Source organism: Lipophrys pholis, assembly GCF_963383615.2.
Source record: "Lipophrys pholis genome assembly, chromosome: 10".
Classification (NCBI taxonomy): Eukaryota; Metazoa; Chordata; class Actinopteri; order Blenniiformes; family Blenniidae; genus Lipophrys; species Lipophrys pholis.
The window spans coordinates 29527405-29549212 of record NC_137640.1 but is presented as its reverse complement, the minus strand read 5'-3'; the positions used below and the strand labels follow the sequence as shown (position 1 = coordinate 29549212).

At 45.5% G+C, this 21808-nt stretch overlaps 1 protein-coding gene across 8 annotated transcripts; it reads right to left on the bottom strand.

The window, feature by feature from the left end:
• Positions 1–3576: 3576 nt before the first annotated feature.
• On the bottom strand, positions 3577–21617 carry slain2 (SLAIN motif family, member 2). Of its 8 annotated transcripts, XM_080473028.1 has the most exons (11): positions 20892–21617; positions 17821–17963; positions 12030–12197; positions 11781–11954; positions 11332–11685; positions 11094–11243; positions 9910–9996; positions 7425–7463; positions 6772–7009; positions 5176–5210; positions 3577–4710 (listed from the first exon to the last, which is right to left on the bottom strand). In XM_080473028.1, the coding sequence occupies exons 1-11, from the start codon at positions 21353–21355 to the stop codon at positions 4685–4687; spliced, it is 1878 nt and encodes a 625-aa protein (XP_080329154.1). In that variant the 5' UTR covers positions 21356–21617; the 3' UTR covers positions 3577–4684. The 8 variants fall into 8 exon arrangements, with proteins under 8 accessions (XP_080329154.1, XP_080329153.1, XP_080329157.1 ...); XM_080473027.1 differs by having other exon boundaries at positions 3577–5210; XM_080473031.1 differs by lacking the exon at positions 7425–7463.
• Between the last annotated feature and the right edge of the window lie 191 nt (positions 21618–21808).

The following is a 21808-nucleotide window of genomic DNA, read 5'->3' as shown; positions in this document are numbered from 1 at the left end:
CGGACACATTACAGAACCGGACACATTATAGTACCGGACACATTATAGTACCGGACACATTACAGTACCGGACACATTACAGAACCGGACACATTATAGTACCGGACACATTACAGTACCGGACACATTATAGTACCGGACACATTACAGTACCGGACACATTATAGTACCGGACACATTATAGTACCGGACACATTACAGTACCGGACACATTACAGAACCGGACACATTATAGTACCGGACACGTTATAGTACCGGACACATTACAGTACCGGACACGTTACAGTACCGGACACGTTACAGTACCGGACACGTTACAGTACCGGACACATTACAGTACCAGACACATTACAGTCTCTTACATGTTTAAAAAGATTCTTTCGTGATGTTTTACATTACGAGCAGCTGGGTGGAGGCCCAGTAGAAAGAGTTTGGGATTGAGCTCTAATCTGATTGAGAGACTGTCCTGCACATTTAATCTAACTTCTTTCCAAACCCCCCTCACTCTAGGCACTGCCACAGGCAGTGGAGGATAGGGCCCTTATCCACACCACACCTATTGCAAGCATCTGGGATATTCATATTAAATGTATTCAGTTTTTCTGGAGTGATGTACACCCTCTTCAGCCGGTTGTATTGTGGGAGTTTGAAGGGAGTATTACTGGTCCCTGTCTGGGCTGCCTTCTGCTCGGTGCCACTGTTCCAGTGTTGGATCCTCCTGTAAATCACATTTCTAGGCATTAAACTTAGAGTCAGAAGACTCAGTGGAGGAGGCGTTCAATGAGTCGTAACATGTTGTATCTGTGACCTGTGCAGGATCGTCCTCTGGGCCCATTTGGACCCAGTACTTGTTCTTCTGGTCCATGTATTTTGCTGGTGGTCGAACGCTGAGCCGGCTGTGAGGCTTGTGATTCTCTCTGTCCAACATTATTCAATAAAGACGGCACAACGCACTTCAGAGTCTGATCTGAGAAGCCTGATAGGGAAAGCATCCTCCTGCACACTCCTCGTGGTCAAGTGGCCTGAATACCTGCAGGATCCAGTGGATCCTGTGGATCCAGTGACCAGGAAGTGAGAGAGCTGTGCTCTTCACTTGTCTGGACTGTGGAGTAGATTGTTTTTCAATCAAGGTTGCAGGTTCAGCCTGCCTCGCCCCGTCCAACTGTCCTCCAGGGACTCCTGCTCTCCTACCGGGACTCCCCGCTCTCCTCCAGGGACTCCCTGCTCTCCTACCGGGACTCCTGCTCTCCTCCAGGGACTCCCTGCTCTCCTACCAGGGACTCCTGCTCTCCTACCGGGACTCCCCGCTCTCCTCCAGGGACTCCCTGCTCTCCTACCAGGACTCCTGCTCTCCTCCAGGGACTCCTGCTCTCCTATCGGGACTCCTCGCTTTCCTACCAGGACTCCTGCTCTCCTCCAGGGACTCCCTGCTCTCCTCCAGGGACTCCCCGCTCTCTTCCAGGGACTCCCTGCTCTCCTACCGGGACTCCTGCTCTCCTCCAGGGACTCCTGCTCTCCTATCGGGACTCCTCGCTCTCCTACCGGGACTCCTGTTCTCCTCCAGAGACTCCCTGCTCTCCTCCAGGGACTCCCTGCTCTCCTACCGGGACTCCTGCTCTCCTCCAGAGACTCCCTGCTCTCCTCCAGGGACTCCCTGCTCTCCTACCGGGACTCCTGCTCTCCTACCGGGACTCCTGCTCTCCTCCAGAGACTCCCTGCTCTCCTACCGGGACTCCTGCTCTCCTCCAGGGACTCCTGCTCTCCTCCAGGGACTCCTGCTCTCCTCCAGGGACTCCCGCTGTCCCACCGGGGGCTCGCTGTCTTCACACTTCTGGTTGATGTGACACGTTGGCTCCAGCTGGTTGTTTGATAGTGAGTGAGTGGACGTGTAACACTGAACTCTTGTGTCCTGCCCAGCAGGCCGTCCTGGACTGAGCACCCATCCAGGGAGCATCCTGCCTTCGTCCACACGAAGCTGGACCCGGCTCCTCCGCCCTGCCACGCTGAACAGGATGGAAACGCAATAGAAGATGGACGGACAAAAGTCCAGGTGGGTTTTGTCCTGCAGCCTGTTGCAAACAGGGCTGCTGAGGTGCAGCAGTGCCTGTCATTTAGTAAGGCCATAAATAACAGAAACATTACATGAACCACGGCTATCAGCAATAACAGGGTAACAGCAGCAGTTTAAAATATTAGTGTCGGCCATTAATACTATTCCCCATTATCATTTCATGGGTAGGCCTACAATAACAATGTGTTTTCTTGTTTGTTGTTTTTCTGTGTGTCCTTTTTCCACTGAAGAAAAACAACATTTTGTTCCTCTGAGACGTCTCTTCCCACACAGATCATTTTCTCCTCGCTGCTATGAAGAAAGCAAACCAGCCTCTAAAGCTGATTTCACACTGACCTGGCAACGTGTGCAGCAAACTGAGGAGAGAAGGGCTGTAATGTGAAACCTGTCTGCTTCTCAGAGGAACCAAAATCAGCCTCATGTCACTTCATCGGAAAGTAGTGCAAACAGCTCCTTTTACTTAAAAACATCCCCTCAAGTGAAATTATTCTGTCCATTCAGCAGAATTGAGCAGAGCAGCACTGGAGCACATCAGTTGTTTGCATTTGAGACCATTTCTCTGTAACTCTTTTGTTTTGTTTATTGGTCAACAACTAATCCAGCCGTTTGTTGCCACTGTATGGTGTCAGTGCTGCAAAATGATGTCTGTATGTGTTGAGTTTCATAGATTTCAATTTGTTAGTGGCGACACAGATTGTGTGTGCATATCAATAAAGTGAGCGTAATTGAGTTTGTGTATTAATATTGTCAGCCTTAGTTTTCTCCAGGTGGTTTAATTGAATCTCAGCGTCTCAGAGTTCCGTATGAACGCAGGTTGTCAAACCTAATTTAGTTAAGCAGCCACACAAAACACACGTTCAGCCTGACCAGTAGTGAAGTAACTATAACTAACTCCCTCGCCACTTTTTCCCAGCTTTCAGAGAAATCTAAAGAAATGAGTGAATTGTATTAATGTTCACATTTATCAAATTAGTTCAAGAAGAGTTGCGTCCAAAACCTTTGAAACACTCAGATGGCTGCTTTCCCAGTAACATGGAGCTCCAACTGCCCGTTTGTCTTGTTCTCCTCGTTGTATTAAAGTCTAACTCCAAGTATACAATGATAAACAGAAGGGCACTAGACACACCAGGTCTGCCTGTTGTTTATGTCTGCTAATCAAATTAAAACTTGGTGATCCATCGTGGACAAATCAGCCACAGCAGTTACTTTTATTTAAACATTTTACTTAAGGTCCACTTGCATCATCATCATCCTGCCAGGTGGTTTTAACTTCCTGGAGTGTGTGACACATCGAGTCCAATGAGTTCGTACTGCAACTTGAGCCAAGAAGGACCGAGAAATGAGACCAGGGGGTTTATTTGCCCTTGATCAAGACTGTCAGGCGATGTGAGCAGTGGTCTATGGCCAGGCGACCCTGAGGGCAAAGAAAGCCCAACCTTTTGAAATGATCATGGGAGTGCACGGTGGACGCACGCACACACACACACACACACAACAATAAGACATAATGCTTCAATATTTTATTTGAAATGTGACTTTACACTGGGGAACCAAATGGCATGTTTGTGGATATAAAAAAAAGTTCAATAACAAAAACTTTCACACAAAAGGTGTGCGGTACATCTTTTTGCAATGTTCGTCCTGGCTCCCGCTGAATTTGAACTTCAACTCTCTTTTCAATAAATAGTTTCATTTACAGAACGAGTAATTAGTTATAAATAGGAAGGAGCATATTAGATCTTTGTAAGCAAGGTTATTAGGTCAAAAATGACAAACGAAATGAAAAGAAAAACCAGGCATAACAAAACCCATCAAGCACAGCTAGAAAACTGATATTGCAAATATTGGCAAAGTTAGAACTTGGCACAAAATGATAAGCAAACAAAAAGTACATGAGGTTCAAACTCAAGTGAAAAACTTTAAATTATAGGCACTAGTTTAAGAACACCCAGCATATCTGTCACCAGAACAGCTTCCCGAGCACTGGCATGCCTTTGATTCATGCTCATAGCACAAGAGGTAAAAGCCAGCTGACACTTCTTTTCTGTTTTGTGTCCTCCATCTATCACAGAATCACATCAACACATTTGTGAGAGGAAATTCCAGGAACCACATGTCGGGTCTTTGTTTTAAGGTCTGAAGAAGACACCAGACACAGTTAGTTTGCCGTGTGTCTCCAGACTTCCTGCAGGTCTGCTTTTTTAAAGCAATAAATCAAAGCACTTTAATGGAAAAACATTAACTTGGCAAAATGGAGTACAGGTCAGGATAAAGGCTTTGGCCGCGGCGGCATGAGGAGCTGGAGTTCCTTTCCAGTCCTGACGTGATGCTTTCAAAACTCAGGGGAATAAAAATGCTTTGGAGCGTTAGCTGCAGTCGAGGTTTAAATGAGGTTTAAATAGCCAAATGAAACATCGCAACAAAATACTGATATGGATGTTTGGACATAGACTTTCAATCATTTGAATAAATAATTTCTCAAACAAACTTGTGCATACATTCTGGCTGATTTGATGTGAGGAAAGATCCTCACATGTGGGACCCACACGCTGATGCCTTCACTGCAGCGAGACGTCAACAATTCATTTACGGAACGATTCACCTGCAACAGCATCATGACAGATATCGCTCACCAACATCTGTAGACACAGAATGTAAAGAAAGAAATTGCAGAAACATTTCAACCTGAGGGAGGTGAATGCAGAAGAAGTGTGGTGGGTGGAGAAGGAGCGCTGGGCGCGTGGAGATCCAGACAGTCTCAGATGATTGCAGATGAGCTGAAGGCAGCTGACGTGTCCTCTGCTGGAGTCGGCCTGCTTTCTTTGGCATTATCTGGGCCTGCACTACCTGCCAGATCCCTTCAGCAAGCAGCTCTCACAGAGACACCGGCTCCGAGGGGCTCTAACACCGGGTGGACACCGTCCTCTCCGCTTCTGTCCCACTGCGGATTTCTATATAGTTGTGGAACTGTCTCTGGACAGTTCATGGTAAAAGTTATCTGAGTAGGTAAAGTGCCATGTTGTAATGTCTGCCTTAAGTCGATGGTTTGACTGGAGGGCCCCCTGCTGGCCAACCTTAGTAACAACCTTCTCTCCAGTTCTCACCTGTGCCACTGTAGGTCCGAGGAGCAGGAAGAGATCTGAGGAGACAAGAACAAAACCAACTCTCTTAGAACACTTCAGATTTTATCTTCTGTCATCAACATGAAGGGTGACGCTACGATGTCACTGTTGAACATTCGTGGTTTTTAAATATTCAAAACAACACACAGATTTGTCTTCTTTATACGTCGACTTTAATAATACGTTTGAATTACAAATTTATAAAAGAATGAAGACTCAACATTTAGAATTTCTTCCAAATAATGATGAGCAGTGACGACCCTGTGGCTCACACAGTCAGGATGAAGGTGAATTCAGTGGATTTGAATTGTCCACTAAACGATGATCTGTAGGTTCACAGCGCAACGTAAATGACATAGAGCCCCCAGTGAGCAGCAGTTCTCTGACTGAGGATGTTGTGATGTCAGATGAAATCATCAGACTGGTTGTGGATCACAGAAAGAGAACAGCAGCTGAAAAACTATGCAGAAGACCATCTATCTCTGGGGACGTGAAGCAGAGGGACCCCAGCAGCAGAACACCCCTGGAGGGGCCCACCAAGAGCAGCAAACTCAGGCTACAATTCACACAGATCAACAACACTGGAGGTTAAAATGACGTGGCCCAGTCCGATGACTTTCTGCTTCCACGTTTACATAGTGAGCCTCAATGTAACATCAATAACACAAGAGCATTGCTCCTCCCTGCTTCGTATCAGACCGTCTGCTGCTGGTGTTGTGATGGAACCGTCCTCCCTGCCGAGTGTTTTTAAACACAATATCCCACCAGAGTACTGCTGCCTTTAAGAGCTGCTGCTCACTGTGCTCCGATGGTTCAAGCTGGATAATCCACCAGGGTCTGACATGATTTGGGAATTGGCAAAATTGGAGATTTGCCAAACACATGAGATGCCACCGTGTTAATGTGGAGCTCAGAGTCTGAGGAATGTCTCCAGCACCTTGTTGACTGTGTGTGCCATCACACCTGATGGTCTTAGACAGACCCAGCTGAGTTCTTCAGTCCCGGTGCAGCTTGGAAAGTGTGAACACCCCTGGTCTTTTGGTACTGTGCACCACAACAGCCCCACCTTAGAAGGTGCTCTTATTACGACTCCAGGCACTCCTGCAGTGCCAGTATTGTGTGAAACCGACTGCAGCAACTTGCTCACTAACTGCCTGGCGTAGTCCACATGCATGAGCCCAAAGTACTTCCTGCTTGTCTTCACTCATACTTTACCTCCTTTCAGTCAGTAGATCCTAAACATGGTGTGTTTGTGTGTGTGTGTGTGTGTGTGTGTGTGTGTGTGTGTGTGTGTGTGTGTGTGTGTGTGTGTGTGTGTGTGTGTGTGTGTGTGTGTGTGTGCGTGTGTGCGTGTGTGTGTGCGTGCGTGCGTGCGTGCGTGCGTGTGTGTGAGAGAGAACGGTAAACTTGGTGCTTCACACATTACACTTCATGGAGGTAAATGTAATCCACACCACAGCTTCTGGCAGCAGGACGAGCAGATCTACTGTGAACCCAGTGAGTCTTTATGCTAAAGTTGAGATGAAACAACATGAGAATGACGATTGTCACTGATTGTGATTTTGTTGTTTGACGTACCTGCGCACAGGTTGGGCCAGTTTGCTGCGAGGCAGAGGGATGCCTCCGCCTCCGCCACCTCCACCTCCTCCGCCTCCTCCGGCAGAAGCACTGGGGCGGGGCAGGCCGCTGCGAGGCGGAGCCAAGGAGCGGGTCGGGGTGGACGTGGCAGAATTCGGGGTGGACGTGGCCTTTACGGGCTGCCTCAAAGCCAGCGGAGACGGGGTGACAGGAGTCCGCAGCTTACTAGGAGAGGGGACTGATGACAGGCAGAGCAGGAGAGCAGTCAGGTGTCATGGTGAGGTGATGCAGCTTCATAGGTTTGACTGTATTATAATAACAATGAAGTAATGACCAAGACCACAATGGTGTGAGACAGGAGATGCCAGAGTACAAGAGTACACACATCTAATACACTCTACAGACCACGTCCATTGGAAATCCACAAATGAATTCAATTCTGTTTGAATGCAAGCTCAAACAAAGAACGTATTTAATAAATCAATCAATAATTAAAGTGAGCGTCTATGAATCTGGATGTGGAAAACACAATGAGGTGAAAAATACACAGAGAGCTTATACACATGAAGACCAGAGGCACAACATCAACACAACCACAGTGTGGAAGCATCATCACGATATTGAAAAGGTGGAAACCCTCAGTGAATACTCACTGAAATCCCCTTCTTCTCCAAAGCAACAGGAGAGTGGGACTAGACAAAGACGAAGACAAAACACACAGTCCTTCATTCAGAGCAGCGTGGGACAGGATGAGCTGAGCTTTCATGTGGGCCGACTTCTATACAAACTTACACAACTGTGGGTGAGGTGCGAGCTTTGGTCATGTGGTCCACGTTACAAACGGCCTCAGCCTGCTGATAATGCCGAGGGCTACTTCATATGTGGAAAAGTCCTGACGGTTTTAGCCTCCAGAGGGCGCTGTGTCAAACCAAATAGATCCACTATGACTGAGTTTGTTTGGTCTGTAGAAATAAAAACGTTGTTTACCAATATTACTCATTTATTTATCTATTTTTCTATTCCTCTTTTTGTCATCCTTTTCTTTTTTCTTTGTTTTGCTTGTTGATGCTTTCTGACCTTCGCTTGACTTCTTATTTTGTTACTTGTGGTGTGAATGAGTGATCAGATGAGTTTGGTAGGGAGGGGAACTCGTCTTCTGCACCTTGCTTTCAAAAGGAGACATTTTCCAAAGTGACAAGGTTATTAAGTTATTACACCAGAGAGGCGGCCACTGTTCAGTATCTGTAAAGTCCCTGCTTTTACTTTCTGAACCCTTCCCATAAAAGATTTGTTGTTTTTATATATTTAAACCAAAGAACAAAGAAATAAAAACTAAACTGAATAAAACTGTAGACATAAAAACTAAATAAAAATCTGAGTTCACTATTCATCTACATCACTCCCAAAAGGTTAAAGCCAAGTTCGTTTCAAACAGCAGCTCTCCTCCTGCAAGTCACTGTTGAGGGCAGCACGGTGGAGCGCACGTTGGCCTCACAGCAGGTCACAGCTCTCGCCTCCGGGTTCAAATAATGTCTGTGTGGCGTTTGCAGGTCCTCCCTGTGTGTGCGTGAGTTCTTCGTCCCACAGTCCAAAAAAAACATGCACCGGCGGTCCCCGAGAGAGACCCTCGGCCCCCGCCAGCCCCTCCGAACGCCACGCTGTGTGGCTGCCTGCTGATGGGTCAATTCAGTGAAGAGTTTTCCCACAACAGGATTAATAAAGTACGATATAAAAAAAGAAGAAATCCGCGTTGGAAGTGGAGCGAGGAAGCGGAACAAAGACTGCAGGTGTTGATCAGAAAACCCAAACTGTGAGTCTACTGCATTCCCTCTATTATAGATTGTTTAAGTGTCATCAAGGATTCGTTTATATTCTGAAAATAAGTTCCTCATGTCACTACAGGACATAGAAAGAGTCAAACCAAGTCACAGTCCTGTAGCTTGTTGGTGGTAGAACTTTGAGTTTGGCCAAATAAAAACATTGTCAAAGTGATGTCCAGTCATGAACAATTAACAACTAATTAATCATTTAATTATGCTGATAATTAACCTTTGCTTGACAATTCAGAAAATAAGGGAAATATCAAACGGGTTTCTTTCACTAAGGTATCAAAGGCCAATATAAACATCATTGATGCAGCAGACGAATTTCTTCTGAATGATCCAACAATCTGCAACCACAATGAATTTTGTACTTGTGTTGTTTACAACATTATTTCTGTGAATGATTAAAAAACTGAAGGGATTATAGAATGGCTTTCATGACCTTTAATTTTGGAAGACGTTTCCCTCTGAAACTAGACTTGACATTATGGCACTTCTCCCTTTCATCAGGGTCTCAATCCTCCTCCGACCTTCAGGCATGGCAAACATCAGAAATGAAGCATCTTTCATTACCCTCGAGTAGCTAAAGTGGTTAAATCCTTGAAGTCCTTCTGTGGGACCCCGGTTTGAATCCCGGGCATTTGGCCGACCGTGCACACATCTAATGACTTCCTCTGAAAGGGAGCAGTCGAATACACGAGTTACACTAGTTCTACGATGTGTTGTTTCAATTCCTATTTATTTCAACACTCCCAGATGCTTCCATTTTTGAACTATATGTAAGGAATATAGTTTATGTTCCCAAACCCCCAAAATGTTTTGTAAAATCTAACCGAAATAAGAAGTGGTGCTAAAGGGTTAAACCAGTCATTTGCATTTACACATTTTTTACCCTTACCACATGCACTGCTCAGACAGTTGTAAAAAATCTCAACTTCTTCACAAGAGGGGGTTAAATTGATTTGCACACATTGGAGACGTACAGATGGAGGATTGTGCTCACGCTGCGACAGGTTCCTCTGGATAAAACTGCCTGCAGGAGCTGCAGATCATCCTCATGAGTTAACAAGCCTCCTTTTTTCCCTCTCACAAAGAAAGCACCAGCCTCACCACCTCAGAGAGCCAAACAACAACAACCACAATGAACACGTGTGCACTGCATATTCCTCTTCTGATCAATACATAGAGTCCTGTGCACTCATCACCAGTCCAGAACTTCAGTACTCAGCTGATCTCAGTAAGCCAAAGATGGTGCACATGTCTAAGTGTGAGACCAACGTCACAGCCTCTGGCCGGTTTGGGAACGGACCGTTACCTCGCAGGGCTGTGGGGCTCTGCAGGCGCTGTTTGGGTTTCGGGGAGGAGCGAGAAGGGGTCGAGTATCTTGGGAGCTGAGCTGCTGCTGGAAAACAGGGACATGTCAGCATAGATTCATTCAGCTTGGGAGTCACAGAATGAACGGGCAGAGGGGGGCTGTGGAGGCTTTCAGAGAAGGCCACTTCAGCCTGAAGTGAAGTTTTAGGCCACCAGGGGGCTCTGCAGGCAAATGTCCTGATGCAGCCTTGGTTGAGCGAAAGAGCAAAGTGTCAAAGCCACTGTCAGGTTGTAACAGCCAGTGCACCAGCATCAGCACGCACAGAGACAAGAAGTTAAACATGCTTTATAGCAGAGAGTCAAAGATGGAGGCAGCCATGGAGCTGTGTGACAAGCCTTGCACAGCCAAAACACACTCGACCATCAGTCACATCCCAGAACTCTACAAAGACTTCAACCACTAACACAATTCCTACTCCAAAGTACTAAGCCGAGGCCCTATGAAGCACTGCAGTTAATACAGGATAACCTACACCTTTAACCAGCTGAAATCTGCCCTTTAACCCCACGACTATCTGTTCTCTGTAACAGAGAGGGATTACCGCTCCGGGATTAGGAACAAATCTATTACCTCTATCTCCTATTACAGGATTACATCAAATGGATAGAGGTACCTTACAGATGTAAGATTCCTAAGAAGCTTGAAAAAGACCACGGAAATCAACGTTAGTGTGGCAGAGCCAGGAGCTGCTGTGGCTCCGTGGTGCTGCCGGCTTCATGCTTCTCTACCCTGCAGAATGAGCACACTTCTTTGACGTAAACGCTACGCCGAGAGCAAGGCAGGAAGGGTGTGAGTGAAGAAAAGACATTAGCGACCCAAAATGATCAAAGAAAGCAGATCCCCGAATCTTGTAGAAACGTCACTACAAAGCAGCCAAGTCCCTTCTGTGTCGATGCAGCCAGAGGAAAAAACACCGTCCCGTCGCACAATGACGAGCAGGAGAAAGCCTGTCGTGTGACTGAACGTAGAATACAAAACAGATAATGAGATGAAAACAGCTGCTGATTTTAAGAATGAATTTAACAACCTGAAAACAGCCTCATGCACACTTTCAAAGTGTTTGTGTATTTTGTGTTTAATAAATCAAAGTCACTAAGAGTCATGGTGTCCGTCACAACACTCACTTGCAGACTGGCTCTGGTGTCGGGGGGATCCACCGTTTGGCACTTGCAGGTTGGACTCGCAGCTCCGGCTGTTCTTGACAGGTTCTGCCACCTGAGTTGCAGCCGCCACCGAGGAACGTGTGAGGTTAGGAAGACTACGACGCAGCTTTTCTGCAAATGCATTGCGGAGGGGAAGGATCAGCTTCAGCTACATTATACAAATAAAACAGCAGAATATAGAGAATGGATATTCTCAAACCTTCGTTCTTCACCACGTTGGTCTGCAGGTCATGCCCATGGCCCTGCAACGAGTGTCGCGGCTGTTGCAGGCGGCTGATGATGGGCTGAGGCGAGCCACGGCTGTGGCTGTAGTCGATGGAGCGAGCAGGGGAGCGGGAACGAGGAGAATTTCTCGGGGAGGCTCGAGGTGAGTGACGAGGCGAGGGGCTGAAGCGGCTGGAAGGCAGGTGGAAGGCCGGGTGCACTGCTTCTTCCTCGTCCTCCAGACTGTGTGCATCCAATTCCTGGTCACTGAAGGTGCTGCGCCGCAGTGAGTGGCAGGATGAACCTGAGCTCCGTCTGGACGCTGTAGCAGCATATTCCTGTCGCAGACCTGTCAAAATAACCAACACAAAACAACATGTAGACTGTTTAAGAAAACCTAGTTTGGTTTTTATCAAAGTGAAGAAAGATGCTACTGAACCATACTCTCTTCCTGCATGCGTGCCAGTATCTGGACGTCAGTGACATCATTCAGCTTGTAGGTCGTTGAAGAGCCAACAGAGTCCTCATCCATTTCTGAGGTGCTCAGCTCACTGTCCACAGACGACTGCGGACTGACTGCAGGAGGATTCCTCTCCGCTGCAGTGTTTCGCTGGTGTGCTGTTGACATAAAAGAACAATTTAGTGACTAAACAGAGATTCTGTAACAGAGAGTGAGTGAGGGGAGCTGCATACCTGCGTTACTGGGCATCAGCTGCTGTCTGACTATGGGCACTCTGCTGGGGGTTGAGGAGGGTGAGTTGAAGCCACTGCTGTATGGGCTGTTGGCTGTGTTTGTGCTGTATGGGCTTCCATAACTCTGCTGATTATAAGGACTTCCATATAGGCTCCTTCGCTTGTTAGCTGCAGAATCAAAAACAGTTGAAAAAATTAGCCCACGCAACATGCGACTTGGTAATGCGATGACCCGGTTTGCTCTGTGTTTATAAAAGACAAAGTCCTGTCCATATATGGTTATATCCCAAGCTATAAGAATTTCAAGGTGCAGTTGAAGGCAGTTTAAAATGTCCCCAGTAGACGAGAAGTATGGACAGCAAAACCTAACCTTCATTGTTGAGCATTTTAAAGCCTGCTAACTTGTCCCAATCTGCACACTGTAACCCTTCAAGGGCTCCAACAGTCTGATGGTGAGGGTGGCATGCAAGTACAAATGTCAGCAGTGTCTCGTCAAAGTGTCTCACAGAGCGGACAGTCTGGTCAAGTCTCTTGTGCCGTATGCTGATGGAGAGTTCCTACATTATTAGCCGAGAGACACGTTTAACAATACAACCCATTCAGTGCATGCTAACAGAGCACAATGCACTTCTCTGTGAAAAGCAGCGAAGCAGCAGTCAATCATGAGATCAGAGTCTGACCAAGCTGCTGCTGCTCGCTGACAAAGGAGATTCGCTTGTTTGGCATCTCCGTGTGTCTCCGTTCTACCTGACTGGACGCGTTTCACACCGTGCAGTGGCCAGTGGAAAGTTGCCTTTTAAATGATCACCTGCAACATCTGCTCCACGTTGTTCCCTTTTCCACCTGTTTCCTCCTCAATCTCGTCTTCCTGCATTATTTAGAAAATACCATCATGTCCACTCTGCTTGGGTTGGTTGCTGAGAAATACTGTTCACACTCGGCCACTAAATGCTTTGTATTTCCTGGAAGGACACTGGGGTCAATAACAGATGGAAATCAGACGCAGGAAATATCAACAGTCACTTTTTGGTCAATCTGATTAAATTCTTAGCGAGTGAGAGATCAGATTGTCTGGTTGACATGAACACCGAATAAAGTGATCAGATTGTCTCAATGGCTCATGGGCTACAAGAAATCCTCTGGTTCAGTTAATGAATTAATCCCACAATGCTTTGCATCGTGACGTTGGCTATTAGTGACATGCATACATGATTCAACATTCAACTTTATCTGGATGTCCACGAGTATGGAAGGTGGATTTGTTATCTAGACTAATCAATCTTGTTGAAGTTCTTCTGTAAATGAAAAAAAACCAAACTTAATGCCTGTTGGGCCTTTCAACCATGTCAAAGTGTTTATAAATATTCAGGAGCACCGTTCTTTCTGGCATCAACCAGTATCTGCTATAGTTCTCAAAACACCATGTGGAGCATCCAACTGTGAAGCAGACATACTGGAAGCAGCCTGATGTGCCTGATGTTTACATGGGACTGCGGTCGGGTTGTAAACCGGGTTCGGTCACCTTGTTCGATCCAATGCTAAGTTTAATCAGAGAGGGCCAATTCAAACAGGTACAAGTGTGTACATGACTTGGTTTTAATTGGACTGATGTAAAATGAGAGTGCTTATCATCCATGTAACTGCAGTTGGAGACATTTAGGAGTTACAGCTATGTGCCTGTTGAAGCCGTAAAGGTACGCACACATTGCAGACAATCAGGCCAGCATAATGAAATAATTGAGTGCTTAAGGTACAAATAATAATTATCTGTGTGTTGGTGTGTGCTATGGAGCAACAACCATTGTAGACAAAACTTACTCTGCACTGGGTCAGAGCAGAAAAAACACTTCCATGATAACAGCGATTCTACCAGCACTTTGCAAGGAGAAAGACACAGATCTGAAGGGATCTGCAGCACAGGGACCTACGGAAATAGAGCATCCTCAAATCTCCATGTCCTGAATCAAGAAAAGAGTAGAAGGAAGCAGAGCTAAGAGTTCTTTCCTCTGTGAATGATGGCTTGCCCTTTTGGCCATTCAGGCCAAAAGATTCCACAGGCTCCCCCAAAAGAAAATCCCTACAGGAGGTCATGCATAACCGACTGCTGAAGGCTTGATAGTTTCAGTGTTCAAGGAGGAAATGAAAGCTTTAGTGTCCATTTGGTACAGAAGTAAACTAAAGAAGCAAGTTAAAACAGCTGCAGAGAACATACACTTTCACAAGAAAAGAGCAAACAAAGACACTTTTGTAAACGAGAGAAGAAAGAAGAAAGGATGATCCTGGCAGAGACATGCAAAGAGGAGGAGAACTAACTGTACAGAGGGAAGTCGACCAAAAGTCTGAACTTTTCTGGGACAAAAACAGGGCAGGGTGTCCATGTGACCTTTGGGCTTGCCCTCCGGATCCACACGGCGGGGCAGCTGTCAAAGCAACAACTGTGTTTGAGTGTCGGGCTGTACCAACAAAGTTGACTCACTCCCCGTCAGGAAGAAAAAGTTGCACCGTCCGAAGAGTGCAGTCAACTCTAGCAACATTCTCCCAGGCGAAAGTTTCCTCCCTCCTGCTGGTTATGTAACTGAGACACGTCATCTCGGGATGTGATTTTATGAGGGTGTGTGATTACTAAAGACCCAGTCACTCCTCAGAGATACAATATGAGGCAATAGTTAAAGCATGTGATTGTATTCGCTGGAATCAACCTAATGTTTTCAGACACAAACACTTTTCCTGTTTGTTTCTGCTTAATAAGACCAGTTTGGTCAAGATTGATGAGATCTGGAAGGTATTTCTCTCAGAAAAATAAACTTCATCATTTTAAATATACTTCTAGATCTAAGATGAAAACATTAGTCCCTGTTTTATCCCTTTAAAAATAATGAAAATAATGGTTGTTTCTTTGTAATACCATGTCTTTTTTTCTTAAGTTATTAAAGTTCTAACTTGTACCACTGAGTGTTTGTACTATGGTGCTAAATGCCTTCAGTCTTCACATAATCAAATTAATTCATTAAGTCAGCTCAGTTCTAAACATATTATTTAGGTTTCAATACTTTTGCAGCGGGAATAAATGACTTGAGAGTCATCTTTGAGTAAACATTGTAATCTTATTGGATATTTTCAGTTTAGTTTTAAAATGTTCAGTCTCCTTCACTATTGGAATACATAATATAGCACGACAACACAACAAAATATCTCAACCTTAAACTGAAGGAGGTCCATACATGTCAATTTAACATGTTTTTAAACCATGTTAAGAACTTTATATTACATTTTGATTGTCTAAAAAGTGTTGTATAAATGAAGTTGATTGATTGAATGTGTGTGTACATATATATATATATATATTTTATCTTTTTAAACTGCTGTTCTTTTGGTGACATAAACTTGACCAGTCCATGGTTACAAGGTGCTCATGGTAGAGACTGGCTGTGAAAGACCGAGGCTGGGAGCCCAAACAGATGCTTTCACTATTCAGCAAAAAGATGTAAATATGTACAAAAAGTCTTTGTCAATCTTGCGATACTTCCCTTGTGTTGTCAAAACGTAGAGGTGTATTAACTCAAGAAGATTTTAGAAGTTGTTTCTCTTTCAACACGCATCAAGTGAAGAGTGAAATGAAATGAGTGTGTGATGTCAGCAGGGTGAGATCAGTGAAGGGGTTGTATTTTCAGGCCAAAGCAGGTTGATGGTTTCGTTCTTCCACACGTTTGGTGATGAGATCAGCACTAACAGGCACAATTCCCTAAACCCAACTCAAGAGGCATTTATTTTTTAGCATTAGTCAGCTGCTACACAGACAGCGTCCTTTGTTCACCAGGGTTCAACTTAGGTCACGTTGTTTTCTTTTTTCAGAACTCTGATCAAAAAGTTACTCTGGGGGACAAAAATGAAACCATTTTGTGACGACTCTGGAGACTTGTTCCTATTCTGCCTCAGGGATACTAGACTCCACAATGGAAACCTTCCCTCCTGCTATGACCGGGAGAAAGCAGGACACTTTCATACATATCAGAGTATCAGTGGTCAACAACACCTTTCTTTATCCAGGTGCTATACTGATTCTTACACAACGGGGCAGAGAGGTGCTCTACAACCCGGAGATGGGCCTGCTGTGGCCGATTGCTCAACATGATCTAACGGTCACATGGGCATACCGCAGTCAAAATGGAAATGACCCATGCTCAGTTTAGCAGCGGGGATTTAAGGCCTGCCTCCTCATAGAGAGGTCAACTAAAATTAGTGGGAGCCAAAAGCTTAGAAAACAGACGATGCAATGTGGTGTAGATCAGCTCAGCACTCTGAGGATGTTTGCATGTATGATTTAAACCTCGCCGAGATTAATCCAGGCGCTAACAGATCTAAGAAAGACGAAAAACTATCAAAATTGCGTACGTTCAGCAGAATGAAAATGGCATATCATCATTGTAGTATAGAGTGAGCTTGAAAACACTATCCCATAATAAGCACTCACTGCTGAGAATCATCACTGGGAGAGTCACTTGGATCTAGCCAGCATAACGCTGTTCCTGTTTAAAAACAAAGCCTACCTATATGGATCAATATTAATTCTATATTTGCACCACATGACACAACCTTTCGAAAGTGTAGAATCAGCTAATAACACAAACAGGCTGTTAGGCCATAATTCTTTTATGTATGTAACTGTGATAAAGTAATATACAGTAAGTTAAGCTGACTGGTTTGAGTGACATTCATTTCCCTGTGGACTGGTGATCTATCTGTTGCCATCCTGGATTTCCCTTGACATCATGGATAGGTTGGTTTCAGCAGAAAGATCGTTGGATGTTTCAATTTGTTGTAAATGTTCACAGAGCAGGGGTGTAGTGGTTAACACACTTTCTGTGTGGTTGTCTTGCTGTACGTCTCCAGATACTTCAGTTTCTAATCACAGTCCAAAAACACGGGTTTGAGGTTGATTAGTGACTTTAAATGGCCGGAGCTGTGACTGTGGCTGTCTGCTTCCATTTCTGTTCCCTGTGATGGTCTTACATGTCAAACAGGGTGTAGGTCGTTTTGGTGCATTTAAAAAAAACAAAACAAAGATCTTTAGATGTTCAGAGAAAGTAAAAAAGAGCATTTCCTCTGGCCCATGAAGTGGTCAGAGTTATTACAGGCCAGAAGGAAATCAAGACAGTGAAAATTCAGTAAGTTTCTTTAACATTAAGCAGTTAAATAAATCTGAGAAGGAAAACCAAGAAAAACCTAAATAGATTGTCAAAAGTGACAGAAAACATAACACCAACTTCATAGCACCTTTTCTCCCGTTATCACAGTCGATTTGTTCACAGATATCTTGAACTTAGATCAGGTGAAAAAACAAACACCAGATCAGAGCGCAGTCAGGTGAGTCACCAGACGGAGGCCGTCGTGTTTCCACAGTGACTAGACTTCAGCAGGTGTGAATGCACAGTGCGACCGCTGCGAGGAGAACTAATCTGATCAGCAGGTTAAAAGTTACCTTTTCCTGTAAACTTGGGCCGGCACCAAAAAAAGCTACTCCACAAAACTTCTAATCAATTATTGGCTAAAAGGTCAATTCTGCTTCTCGAGACCAGGGAGGAGTCGTGAGTGTTGAAACCAAATGTGCCTTTTTGGAGTGAAACTCCAGTAAAGGGTAAGGTAAGAAGTTTTAGTAGATATAACAGCCTCTACATTACATTTACTATCTTGTTAATATTCCGTCTATATTTAGGTGATTAAATACAAAAGACAACAAACTGAATACAAAAAGTAAAAGCACAACAAGTGAAAGCAGAATGTTTTTGTTTACCCAACATGGTGAGGTCTAGTCTGTGGATGAGGGAGCGCTTTGCCGATTCCATCTCCGGGCTGGGGTTATCCAGAGCCTGACGGCACCACACCATCGGGTTCTGGGCTTTCTGAAGGGGACTGTCCAGCTTCGCCTCGTACAACCTGGAAAAGCATGGAGAGAAAACACAGGTCACCTTCCTGCTCCATCTGCTACACCTTGTGTCCAATGTGACTGGACAGCACCAGCAGGAAATTTGATTGAATGGATAACAAATATTTGGAGTTCATTTTATTACAATCTGCTGCACTATAGCAGATAATTCTGACAAATGGGAAGGCATTCAAGAAAATGTGTTCTTTTTAAAGCAGAAGAAAACAAATACTGTTTAGTTCATTTTCACTGATTTCATACATAATTATTTAAAACCTTCAACTCAATTAAGTTTTTAAGAAACATAATTCTCCAGAAGTAGTGACTTTCCATTTTTAAAAAGTGAATACGTATTCTCATTTTCATTAAGATCTTTATGCATTGATTGAGCGTGAGCCACTGTTTTCTGCCTCCACAGTCTCCTTCAGCCATGAGAACCATGCAACACCAAGGCCCTGCAGCAACAAACTTTCAGAGTGAATGCCTCCTGTAAATCATCCAAAAGGTTCAACACTTTCAGTGCTTTGACAATGGCATGGATTCAAACCGTCAAACTCTCCGAGTGTCGTCAGGAGCACCAGAAAGTATGGAGTAAGGCTACAAACTAAGTTAACATCAACAGATGCGCTTCTCGTTAAGCTGGAGAGGAGAGGAGAGGAGAGGAGAGGAGAGGAGGAGAGGAGAGGAGAGGAGGAGTACTCGAGTACTCAAAGGAATCTGAGTCAGCAGCTGTCAGCAGTGTTGCAGCCACAGACGAAGGCTTTCATGATGAAAGCAGAAACATTAGAGGCCAGTGCAGAAGAGCAGAAGCCTGAAAACGAGGTATCTCCTTCTCATTGTTTACCAACAGAACCAACGCAGTTCATCTGCACACAATGACACACTGAGCCAAGACTTCACGTGTGAAGATGCAGACTTCTAGTGGTTTGTGCAACACACAGGCAGTAACGGGTGTACTAAGCATCTCTCAATGGGCAGAGTACTTCTACGGGGCCAGCAGCGCTTTAAATCCACTCTGATGCTAATTCTCTGGATTACAGGCGTCTGTGGCAGGAGCTGGCAAGAGCTGGGCACTGCGGGGTAATCCTAGATATCAATCTGATCTAGAGGGCAGACAAACAGCCAGAGAATAATGAGACTGGGCTCCGTTAGGCATGAGTGAGCAATGTCTGAAGAGCAGTGTGATGTTAAAGGCTCACAAGCTGACAAAGACAAACTGCAGCAAGCAACCGAGGAGGGACTTTGGTTGCTCTGCTAGTTAGGGCCACGGGTTGGCCTGAAGACAATCCAAAGAATACATTCATAAAGAACAAACATCTTATTATCATTTGAGGCTATTTAGCGCAGTCCACGCAGACCTTCCCTGACTGAACGAAGCAGCTATCATTAATATAGTTAAAGGTTGTGTCCCAGTGTTGCCTGCTAATGTCACTATTCCTGCTGAAAATCAAACAATTCCTTCCCTACAGGACAGATAGCATGGACAGATAGCATTATCAGTATTTCAGCATTCTTATATTCATGTCCAGTCAGGAACTGCTGTCTCACAAATATGAACAGTTTTTTAGTCGTGGCGGCGCTCGATGCAGTCTTGTTGGTATACACACCACGGATAATCATTTCACTTAAGGAAAAATCTTTCCCTGACATGCAAGGTCGAATTTGTGAATTTCAAATTTCTGCTAGATCCTGCAAAGCCTGACAAATGCAATGTTGTGGGAGTGGACTGAGAAAAGTTATATGTATTGACATAAGGGCTATGAAAATAATCCTCAAAACAGGAGGTACATCAAAATGGCAAAAGGTCATGCACGCCCACAACATTCTGCGTGATTTGTTTATATCACAATAAAAGACATTACATGCGATCCCTGCGAATGTGATTCTTGTGATCAGCTCTACGACAGCATCACAGCTTTTATCCCTGCGTTATGAGATGACTGGCCAACTTCACATCTCTCGTCTCTCTTGCTTGGTGCCACTGAGCACTTGTAGCTCTATGCCAGTAACTGTGCTGAAGGGAATTCAGAGGAGGGAAATAACCATAGCTACACCTCCCACATGCCTGCTGGGCAGGAAAACAACATTACACACAGATCTCCTGCCACCTCTGCCATGACAATCCAAGAAATCTGCCACATCAGAACCCCGAAATGGTCCAACAGCTGATCTGGGGCTTCAGGGTTCTGACAGTTGAGAGGCCGGTGTCTAAGCCTTATTGCTGGTCTGTTCCTGCAAAAGATACAAAAACTAAGAGAAGTATGATATGATTGCAAATGCATCTTCGTTCTATAGAACATGTCTAACACTTCAGCTACCTCAACATCCATTTTATCACACACCAATACTACAGGCTTGTACACTATTGGGAGCAACTTGAAATTGAGCTTTTCTCCAAAAATATTGGAATACATGGAGATGGTGAGATGGGAATCATCCTGCCAACCTTAAAAAAACAACTGTTCTACAAAAAAAGAAGAAAAAACGACAATGTCATTGAGTAGCCCAGCAATGACAATTGCAGTGATTTCAATCATAATCAGAACACAGATTTTAAGCGGAATCCAGGATAATCTTGTTGACTGAACATAAACCTGGATGATGTGTCATCGTGCCACATCAGACTAACATATCCAGATTTCTGAAAAGATGTGTAACACATGATCAAGACCCATCCATCACCTGGGAGATAGTGAGCGTGAAAGCTGTCAATGGCAGCATGACAAGCCTTTGCTTATTGGTGAGACAGTCATGGAAGTGGCTTGGCCTCGTCTGCATGACTTGTCAAATAATCCCGGTCCAGATTGAGTGACCGGGTTCAGCTAGATTGTTGCTGCCGGTTTTTGGCGAGGAGCAGCGGCTGTGCCAAGTCACCCAGCCCCAAACACACTCCACCCGACCGGACGGGCGAGTCGCCTCCCAACACGAGCCCGACTCACCAGCTGTCCTCGTCTTCGTGGAGACAGTCCATGTCTTCCAGGTCCAGGAGCTCCACCTCGTCCAGGATCGAGCTGTTGTTTTCCTCCGTGAAGCCCCCGGTGTTGTCTGAATAAAGTGAGTTCATACTGGACAGGGAGGCGGCGGCGGAAGCCCCCTCGCAGTCATACGCCCTCCCGAAGCTGATCCCGTCGTAAGAAAGTCTGGGGCTCAGGCAGCGGCTGTTCTCCAGCAGTCCTCCGAACCCCACCCCAGGGAAGCCGGCCAGACCGGCTGCCATCCCCGCTGACAGCGACGAGTCGTAGCCGTCGCTGAGGGGTCTGTGATGCCCTGACATCGCCCCGGACGAGGACAACATGGTGGACCGGCTCCTGAGCTGCTCGTTTTGCTGCTCGAGTTTCTTCACCAAGTCCTGGAGCTTCCGCACCTCCAGGTCGGCGTTGATATTATAGTTGATATCCTCCATAGCCACTCCTCGGCACTACGACAATACGCGGCGGTTTGCAGTACTTTCGACCGTTTCTCTGCCGCGAGCCTCTCTGTTGTTGTTTACCTAAGTGTTCGGAGAAGATAGTCTGGTGTTGGGCCGACTTAGAAAGCTTCTCATCGTCATCTTCTCCGGTATATCGTGCTCACGGGCACGGTCGAGGCCATTTTCATAATAGTCGTCACCAACTGTGAAAGACCAACAGGCGGCGGACCGCGCACGTCACCGCGTTCGATATCGGGAACGAGCACGTAACCAACACCTATATGCGCGTGCACGCCCGACCGCGCCAGCATGACACGGCGCGTGAACCCAATGTAACCACGTGACCGCCGGCACCCCTGAAAAGTAAACAACCGCACAGAGGATGGATTAAAGTGACCAAACTACCAAATACAGCCGCTGGCCTGATTCATTGTTAATGCTGATTTA

Bases quoted from the DNA above. Each gene is read 5' to 3' on its own strand.
- slain2 (XM_080473027.1), bottom strand. From the start codon at position 21,355: ATGGAGGATATCAACTATAATATCAACGCCGACCTGGAGGTGCGGAAG. The intron at 12,198-17,820 runs GTAAACAAAAAC...TTGATTCTGCAG, and splicing joins ACTAGACCTCACCATGTTGG to CTAACAAGCGAAGGAGCCTA. The intron at 11,955-12,029 runs GTATGCAGCTCC...TTATGTCAACAG, and splicing joins GCTGATGCCCAGTAACGCAG to CACACCAGCGAAACACTGCA.